At 32.3% G+C, this 10,519-nt stretch overlaps 1 protein-coding gene across 1 annotated transcript; it reads right to left on the bottom strand.

Annotated features, from left to right (window-relative positions):
• Window positions 1-9,794: 9,794 nt before the first annotated feature.
• LOC149545493 (putative 2' cyclic ADP-D-ribose synthase BdTIR) lies at window positions 9,795-10,283 on the bottom strand. The gene has a single exon (XM_089793778.1). The coding sequence runs from the start codon at window positions 10,281-10,283 to the stop codon at window positions 9,795-9,797; it is 489 nt and encodes a 162-aa protein (XP_089649904.1).
• Window positions 10,284-10,519: the final 236 nt, after the last annotated feature.

The raw sequence follows: 10,519 nt of genomic DNA, 5'->3' as shown, positions 1-10,519 counted from the left end.
CTAAGTTACAACCTTCTTTCCATCTACTAGCTCACTCATGGAGAAAGAAGGATTGTGGAATTCACATTGGATTCAATTTTATTATTAGAGACTAGGAGGGTGGATGATCATGCATCTTTACTATATTACTTCTTAGAATTTTCTCATGATGATGACAATAATTCTTCATCAAATTTTGATCACATTTCTAGTGATGCATCAGACTACGAGGAGATGTTTGGCTACTTGAACTTGGGTATGCTCACATTTGATCAATTTCTTGAGTCATCATCTTCTAGTCGTCCTATTGGAGTTGCATCTACTATTGTTTATGATGATGATTATATTCACATAACCATGGATTCAAGTGATTCACTATAGCAAGATATTCACTATCTTTCAGACTCAATTCTATGGGATGAGTACTTGACAGACTTTTCCATCTTGTTTATGGAGGCCCGCATTATAGATTTGGGAGACACTAATGAGGACATTCATCTTCTCTTTGGTAAATATGATCCTTCTTTAGTTATTGGGAGGGAACACTCTGTCATGTCCCCTTTTCAAATAATTAAAAAATAATAATCTTTGCTAAGGTAGGCAGGCCCAAGAAAGTGAAGTTTCGGAAAAAGGCGGTTAATCTTTGGAAACCGTTGGACTAATAAATAAAAATTAATATTAAAGTATGTTTCATTAACCTATCTTGGAAATGAGTTACAGTTATGACCTCTTTTAAGGGGTTCGGAGGCATTTTGGGTGGATTCCAGAACTTGATTTTGCTCATTCTTTGTTATTCTTCAGAGGCTGCCAAACCTGTGGAGAAGGAGACCCAAGAACGGGAGTTTGCAGGTTTCTAGGGAGACCCAAGAATGAGAGTTTGCAGGTTTCCAGGAAGGCTAAGGATGGGAGTTTGAATCCATTCCATGTGCATGCTCATACAGAGTTTGCCTTTGTGCTGAACAGTGCAGATTTGTGGGTTTTCGGGTGTGTTTTTTGTATGAGTTTGGTGTTTTCAGTTGAGTATTTCATATCAATTTGGGTTGCTGCTGTATATCAGAATTTTAAATTTTAAAATAGATCTTAATATATGTATTGGGACATGATTAAACTTCTGTGATCGATTATTCAGTTTTGTGGTGATTTCGGGCTATTTTGTGCTATTTTCGGGAGCCCGATGAGCATTGTTTTTGTCCTCCATTTCGGATCTATTGTGTGCATGTTATACAGATCTGGAAATGAAATTTTATAGGATTTTATTCTGTTCAAATTTCTGTAAAAATGTCTACTTTCAGATTTATTAATAAAAGGTGAAGCTGTGAAGCTTTTTGGCACTATTTTCGACATACCCGATTTGGGGTTTCTTGAGAAATTTGGTGGATCTTTGTGATATCAGTTGTTTGATATTGAAAATATGATTGGACATGTGAAATATCATACAAAATCAGAAAAGGGACATTTCACACTCTAACCCTCATCTTTATTCTCTACTTGAACATTCTTTTGAGGTTGGCATGATGGTGGGTACTTTGATATAGTAGTTGGAGGAGGTAACTTTATTGATAGAGGAAACACTTGAGTCTTTGATTCATCTTCTACAATCATCCTTAGTTGATCTTGACTTGTCTTTCTCAACAAAGTGACATAGTACACATGATTTGGAGGAGACATAATTTAGTATTGACATGGGAAAACTTGAGAAGATTTTACAAATTTCATACATTTTGAGGTTTCTTCTTATAGATGGGGGAGGCTTCATTGATACTCCTTTGGTTTTTTTTCTTTCTAAGGGGAGTAATTCTATTCTACACTCATGGTGCATTTTCTACATTAAGCTTGGAACATATATTTAGCACAGGTGTACATTCTACATTGAGGGGAGGCTACTTGGTCTCTTGTTCTCTCTTCTCTCTTATTGAGGGGATCTTTTCTTTATATGAGGTCTTCTATCTCATTTTGTCTTAATGTAGATATCTCTCTTTTTGGAGGGTGTTTTTTCCTATGTGTTTTTCCATCTTTCTCCACTTTATGAGAGATTGCATTAAATTTATCTTTTGCACTTTTACTTTATATATGGGTTTCTAACATGGCCTAGTAGTTGGGACCCATCTTGCATTATTATCTAGTTTTTGTGAGCTCAAGTAAATTCCCCTAAGTTGCACTTAAGGGGGGGGGGGGGGGGGTTGTGTTGGTGTAAATAAGTAATTATTATTTACACTGTACTTAATTTTACTTAGGATAAAACATATTCATATTAGTTGTCATGTAGGCACCTAGGAATTTGCATATTCATATGAGTTTTCATGTGGACAATATTGCAGTTTGCACTCCAATTGAGCACAGGTTGTCTAGTACACTTCTTTATGAGATACACCTTTGTATTCTTATCCTCACATTGTTCCACATATATTGATGAATAATGGATGATAATCCACTCTTGGTGGACATGTTCTTACTTGTCACTTACCTCTTTGCATGACTCCTAGCCAATTTATTATATTTATATACAAGGAACAACTATCATGTATTCATCCAATTCGATGATTAATCCATTCTCATTTGATCATCTCTTGTCTCTCTTTTGATATCTCTTGAGCTTCTAGATCTTGGCATTTCATTCTTGCCTTAGACAAATTCTTACATGGTACAAAATCTTAAGGAAAACTCTTACAATAACATTGACCATTATGACCTTGTATGCCCCTATCTTTTTTTTGTAATTAGTGTAATTTTAATTATTTTCTAATATAAATTCCTTCATTAAAAAATATTGAGTAATTTTTAAATATATATGTAGGCCTTTCAATAAAAATCATATATTTCAACCACTAACATTCACAAAATGTGATAAGTGTTAATATGGAAGGAATACTAGCGGTATGTTGAAGAATGAGAGCTAAAACTCCTTACTGTTATTTTTGGTATACAACAATTTGGAAATATTATTTAAATCTTTTTATTTCTCTTTATTTTTTCTAGTTCTTTATTTATTATAAAATAATGGTGGGATTAAACGGGCATTACATGTACACAACAACCTAATACATAAGGATAAATTGTAAGCCTCTAATAAGAGAAGTCTTGTGTTCGAATTTATTTGGCTTAGTTATAATTAGTATTATTAATTACAACACATATAATAATGATCTTGGTTTAATCCTCTTACTAATACAAAACAAAATATTACACATAAAATAAATATTTTCTTTTAGACAAGAGCCTACAACACAATAGTAAATTGTAAGTCACTCATCTAAGAGGTCTTGGATTAAAGTATACTTGATCTTAACACATAATATTAGTTAATCTAAAAAAAATAACAAATAAAATAATAAACAAGAGCTCTATTTGAGCTTGAGTCCCTACCTTTTGTTAGTAGTGGAAAGTAAATTTTGAAAGAATGAAATTACTAGAAGCAGATTGATAGTAGTTAAAATAAGAGGTTCAGTTTTAAATCTGAATAAATAAGCATATTACCAGATATTTTTTTTGACTATACAATAAATAGATTTGTGGTGGCTATACAATGATGAAGGATAAAATGGTGAAAATGAACTTCTCTATCTAAGTCAAAATGGTTGTATCATTACACTTTTTCTCTTCCTTTATAATCTTTTCAATAACAGTTTTCTTTTCCATGTAATTAAGCCGAGGACAATTCGAGTAAAATGCTGTTCATAGTTCTCTTATTTAATTAGTTGCTAAAATTAGAAGTTTTAGTGGTTAAGATAGGAGATTCTTAGTTTTAAATCTAAATAAATAGACATATGATGAGAGATTTTGTTGACTATACAATAATGAAAGACAAAATGGTGAGAATAAAATTCTCATAAGTCAAAATGGAGATTCGTGTTGGCTATACAATTATCAAAGATAAAATGATGAGAATAGGTCAGAATGGTTGTATTGGTGCACTTTTTGTCTTCCTCTATAAACTTCTTAGTATTAGTTTTCTTTTCCATGTAATTAAGCTAAGGACAATTCAAGTAGAATGCTTTTCCTACTACTCTTGTTTAATTATTTAATTAGTCCATTAGTTGTACATGTTCATCTGTAAAATTTTTGTAGATTCAATAAGTCAGAGGAAACATAATTCATCTCTGAAGGGTGATTATTTATTGGAAACAAAAATCTAAACCTAGAATTATTTTCCTAGTGCTCTTATTTAATTATTTAATTATTCCATTAGTTGTTCTTGTTTAATTATTTAATTATTCCTATAGTTATACATGTTCATCTGCAAAATTTTTTCTTAATAAGACAAGGGAAACAAACTCCATCTCTGAAGGGTAATATTTATTAAAAATAAAGATCTAAACTTGCTCTCTTGCAATTTAGCTCCAATGAAAGCATGGTTGGCATGTTGATACTTTTCCATCACAAGCCCGGCAAGGAAAATAGGATTTTTAATAGTAGAAAGACCAAAAGCTTCTACACACTTGTTTCTAGAATCATCTGTTATGTTTTCTTCTATTTCAACTCTGCCTTTCATAGATAACATTGAACCACAATGGGAAATGAAAATTGGGTTACTCTCAAGTTCCCTTACTGAATACATCTGAATCCAAATGAAGTACCACTAATACATGAAATGTCATGTTTCCTCATTGAAATAATTTCTTTTGAAAATATTTTTAGGACAAAAATCTCATTTTTTGAAGGTCAGAATACCATACTTTGATTTCTTACAAACTAGCATAGTTGTATGTGGTTGGTGATACACACTTTGTCCTTGTATTGAATGCATCTTGGTTTACATGGTTTACCAAGTCTATTATGGCTCTTCAAGCAATCAAATCAACATAGCTATATGTTGTTGGTGATACGCACTCCATCCTCATATTGAAGGCATCTTGGTTTGCATGGTTTACCATGTTGGCTCTTTGATATGTTAGATAAAAAATTATTACAACTACAATCCTTACCTCAATATATATAGATATATACATCACAACAAGTGTTTTCCTTTATTTCAGAGTCTCTCCTACTAATACCAAATTTCAACATCTAATTTAGTAAATATTTTTAAGCCAAATATCTTCCATATATTATCTTTCTACCTTAGTAGTGCCATTGATTCAAAGGCTACTAACAAAGATAGTGGTCAGATACTATTGTGAGTCTAAACATGATTAAAATTAAACCAAGATGAAAATTGACCCCTAAATTTTAGTGATTATCTACAAATTATTAATATTTGTTATAACAAAAACACAAGAAAGATTATGTAAAACATATATCAAATGAAAACCATTTATGATTTAGATTAAACTTGATGGATTGTGAGACTAGAAGAGTTATGATCTCCTCTTCAATGTGTCCTTGTGATTCTAGTTGTATATGAAAAGATAAGGCATTACATTAAAAACCTTAGTTTGAAGAAGAAACTAATTTAGAGTATACATTAAATACAAAATATCTACTCTTCAATGAGAATGTTGAAGCATTTCTAACTCTAGGATCCCTTGTACCTCTTTTGTTTCAGGCAATTCTAAATTGTTAAAAAGAAAAGAAACCCATCTATTATATCTTATTCCAAAACTTCCTATAGGCATGAAGCTATAATTTTCTACATTACAAGTAAGTTCCCAATAACAATATTGATGATGTAGCCATGAAATTAGTTTTACTAACATGGGGCTCCTTTTTTCAGTATATCTGAATGCAAAATGTCCTTTCCTCCATCTAAAAAATATCAACTTTTCTCCATCTTAAAAATATCAATCTATGATAAATATATGCATGCCTATTGGTTTCAAATTATTTACTATATTGTATTATCTTACTTAAATTTAGATAAAATGTTAAACCAATGAATCCAATTTTAAAATATTAAATTTATACTTTCAAATAGTTGAAGTTACAAGGGAAGACCTTGTTCTCAATATAAATATTTATTCACCTCATTGAAATTCACTCCATACAAAGTTTTTATTTGTCACCTCATTGATTCATAGCTCTAGATATGAAAAATTAATAAACTCAACAAATGTTAAAGACTCTCTCTCTCTCTCTCTCTCTCTCTCTCTCTCTCTCTCTCTCTCTCTCTCTCTCTCTCTCTCCCTCTCTCTCTCTCTCTGTATGTATGTATGTATGTATATATATATATATATATAATTATAATTTTATATAATTTTATTTGACATTAAATACACATTTTAGGTGAAAAAATAGAACTATATATAACAAATTGTAGATGAAAGAAGATTGGACAAGTATAGAAAACTATATATATTATTATATTTGACATCAAACACACATGGTAGATAAAAGAAGAAACAACACTAGAAGTTTTTATTTAGCATTTGTGCCTCATTCATTAAGCACTCAAATGAATACATGGCACTTTTAAGCGTTGTCAAGAGCCACTATATATATCTTTATTTATATATAAATGGATATATATATGGAAACCCTAATTATTGTTAGTTAAAGTGAGGTTTTTTCCAGTGAGAGTGTAAGTGGTAACAATAGCCAGACCAACATTGAGCAAGGCATTTTCCTTTGGAATATTAATCCGCACTGCTCCCACGCCAGTTATATATGTTGCAACATCTCCCACTGTTGCAGAAGAAGTTCCCTTTTGGACTACATGTTGGATCCTCTATCATCATAGGAACGCCAATATTACATCCCGAAAACATAAATATTACTAGTAAGGTTTCCATGATTGATTGGTACTAATCCATCTTCTACATTCAAACAAACAATAAAATTAAATTATGAAATGTATAGTCAGCAATAATTACATTACTTTAATTATAAAAACTAAAATGAAAGAAAAATTCTTCACAATGATACTGAAGAACCCCCTTGCTTAGAAAGTACAATCATACAACAATTTGTCTTACAGCATCCTAGATTTCTACCCACATGACCCTCTTGTGATTGTAATGTTTAGAAATCCAAATTGAGCTATATAAAGAGAGCCAAAAATAATTCTATAAGAAGTTACAATCTTTACATACCAAAAGTCATCTTATAGATCCGTCACCTTTTGAAGCTGCATTTGCAACAATTATTTCACATTGAACAACAAAATTCGTTAATAATCTTATACATCAAAAGAATATTCTTTATATGTGATGAACCATACTCACAACATTACCACTCAAATTTTATTTCTATTAGGTCAACTAGAATAAAATGGAATTTAATAGGAAACAAGTTTTTGGCATACATGAATTTTTATTAGTGTTCTAGATTGGAAAGATAGTGTTGTCTTCTGAGATCTATTGATATTTAGCAAAATCATAGAAGAATAAGACAACCAGTACAACTGCAAAAAAAATTACAGAGAACTTCATTTATCAAATATCAATGAACTTGATATATTTAAAACTAAGAGTATCGACTCTACATTGGAATTCAATTTTTATACAACTTTCTTTGAACTAAGAAGAGTCATCAAGTACTTGCAAGCATCAATGATCTTCTTGCAACATAGTGTTTTAATTAGATGTTCAACTGGTTGCAAGGTTGTACTTATTTCTTTGAGTATTCAAAATTGGATAAGAATGAGACAAAAGAATTAGAAGAAAGAGATCATAAAAAAATTGCTATGAGAAAGAAGACTAAACCTCGTAGTTCTCTACTAGCATTCAATCCATGTTGTTGCAACATCATTGATGAAACATTAAATTGAGAAGGTCCACTGATTGCATTGTAAGTGATCATCATCTATTCATGGTGGAAACAAATGGGCAATGAGAGAGCCAAAAGATTGAAAATATTAGCCATTCAATCATCTCACCATCAGATTTATGCCAAAGATGGAAAATTCTAAGAACTGCAGCAAATCCAAAAAAAGAAGAATGATTGTCAAGCATGCATAGCCACTGACATGCAAGATGCCACATGACTTCCTACTAGTGATACTTGTATATCTATTTTCTATATTTTTTAAGAAGAAATTAGAAAAGACTTCGGGAAAAAATACCAATAGCCAATAGCCAAAAGGGAATTTATATTTATGATCAATGTTTAATTTGAGATTTTTTTTAACACTATGGTTTTGGTATGATATTTTCACTTTGCACAGTTTCGAAGAAAGAAACTAATAGTGAGAAGCGCTCGAAAACTATAGTCTCCTACCTTACGGCAAGTTACTGCCTTATGGTAGGGACTAATAAACTAAGGTTTGGTTGGTAAAATATGACTTTATGATTACTACTTTGATCAGTAGCTATCTTAAATATTTATAGACAATTAAAATAGAAGTGGTGTAATTTTATTACTGTACGATATGACTTTATGATTATTACTTTAATCAGTAGTTATCTTGACTCGAGTTTAACTATTTTTCACTGTGCAGACATTAGGAAAACAATCACCTTTTCACGGACTCCATACAAATCATTGGCTACTTCTTCGTGTGGCGCACCATCTACGTCCACTTCAAATCTCTTCCACGCCTTCCCTATAAATTCCATGGAGTTTCTATCATCCTCCTCCTCTTTATTCAAGAGAAGTCGGGATACGATGCCTCAGTTTCCATTTGCTGTTGGCATTGATCCATCTATTCCCTATTATGATTCCTTCATCAGCTATATCGACTTAGATGCCGACAACACAATGGACACGATAGTTGAGAAGATGTTACAATATCTAGGGTTGAACGTTTTCCTAGATTCTGGAGTTATTCCATTAGAATCAGCCGATCCTGCCAGTATAAAAGAAGCCATTAGTAGTTGTTTAGTGCATGTTGTCATCATCTGCAATGGGTATACCAAGTCATCCTCTTGTTTGGCTGTGCTTCGGCTCATGTTGAAACAAGGGGTAAAGGTAAATCCCATATTTTACAATGTGGTCCTTTCTGACCTTCACTCCATTAAAAATGGAGTATTTGCGGCTACATTCACTGCACATGCAAACGATAACAAGTACATCGACAAGCTGAAAGGTGGACAGATGCCCTTCATGATGTCTCCTTGATCCCTAGTATACAATTCAACTCACGTAATGGGTAAGGCTCTTTTATGCTTAAATTGATTTGTAAATCTTTATTTATATTTTTAAATTTGTTCTTACGAATGTATCTTTAAGTTATTTGTGCTAAAACTAATTTGTAAATCTTTATTTTCATTTTTAAATTTGTTTGTAATTATCATACATGAGTTGTTTTAAAAATTTGTTTGTGATTCCTACCTAAGAAGGTTTATGAATAGGGACCTTGGTGCTTTATACACAAATGTTGTGGATATGGTGATTAAAGAAGTAATCAAGGCTAGAAGTAAGCTAGAGTCAAAAGTTGCAGAACATTCGGTTGGTCTCGATAGACTCTTTATATATATATATATATACAAATGCTGTGGATATGGTGATTAAAGAAGTAATCAAGGCTAGAAGTAAGCTAGAGTTAAAAGTTGCAAAACATCCGGTCTCAATAGACTCTTTATATCGAGACCGGATGTTCTGCAACTTTTAACTCTAGCTTACTTCTTTAATCACCATATCCATAGCATTTGTGTGTGTGTGTGTATATATATATATATATATATATAAAGAGTCTATCGAGACCAATCGGATGTTCTGCAACTTTTAACTCTAGCTTACTTCTAGCCTTGATTACTTCTTCAATCATCATATCCATAGCATTTGTGAATAAAGTATCAAGGTCCCTGTTCATAAACCTTTTCAGTTAGGAATCACAAACAAATTTTTTAAATAACTCATGTATGATAATCACAAACAAATATAAAAATGAAAATAAAGATTTAAAAATTAGTTTTAGCACAAATAACTTAAAGATATATTGGTCAGAACAAATTTTAAAATAGAAATAAAGATTTACAAATCAATTTAAGCATAAAAGAGGCTTACCCATTACGTGAGTTGAATTGTATACCAGGGATCAAGGAGACATTATGAAGGGCATCTATCCATCCTTTTAGCTTGTCAGTGTACCTGTTGTCTTTTGCATGTGCAGCGAATGCAGCCACAAATACTCCATTTTCAATGGAGCGAAGGTCAGAAGGGACCACATTGTAAAATAATGGATTTATCTTTGCCCCTTGTTTCAGCATGAGTCGAAGCACAACCAAACAAGAGGGTGACTTGGCATACCCATTGTAGATGATGACAACATGCACTAAACAACTGCTAATGGCTTCTTTTATACTGGCAGGATCGGCCGGTTCTAATGGAATAACTTCAGAGTCTAGGAAAACGTTCAACCCTAGAGATTGTAACATCTTCTCAACTATCGCGCCCACTGTGTTGTTGGAATCTGAGTCGATATAGCTGATGAAGGCATCATAACAGGGAACGGATGGATCAATGCCAACAACAAATGGAAATCGAGGCATCGTATCCCGACTTCTCTTGAATAAAGAGGAGGAGGACGATAGAAACTCCATGGAATTTACAGGGAAGACGTGGAAGAGATTTGAAGTGGACGCAGACGGTGCGCCACACGAAGAAGTGGCCAACGATTTGTATGGAGTCGGTGAAAAGGTGATTTTTGCAGTGAAAAATAGTTAAACATGACTCAATGCCACTTTCCAAATATGCAGCCACATACTGAAAACCTAATGCCCAGATT

The sequence above is a fragment of the Cupressus sempervirens genome, chromosome 7, assembly GCF_028749045.1.
Source record: "Cupressus sempervirens isolate cs-2001-9-10 chromosome 7, ASM2874904v1, whole genome shotgun sequence".
In the NCBI taxonomy this organism is placed as follows: Eukaryota; Viridiplantae; Streptophyta; class Pinopsida; order Cupressales; family Cupressaceae; genus Cupressus; species Cupressus sempervirens.
Note: the sequence above shows the minus strand (reverse complement) of the source record. Positions and strands in the feature narration are given on the sequence as shown.

What these genes read in the sequence shown, in the direction of transcription:
- LOC149545493 (XM_089793778.1), bottom strand. Translation starts at nt 10,283, where the DNA reads ATGCCTCGATTTCCATTTGTTGTTGGCATTGATCCATCCGTTCCCTGT.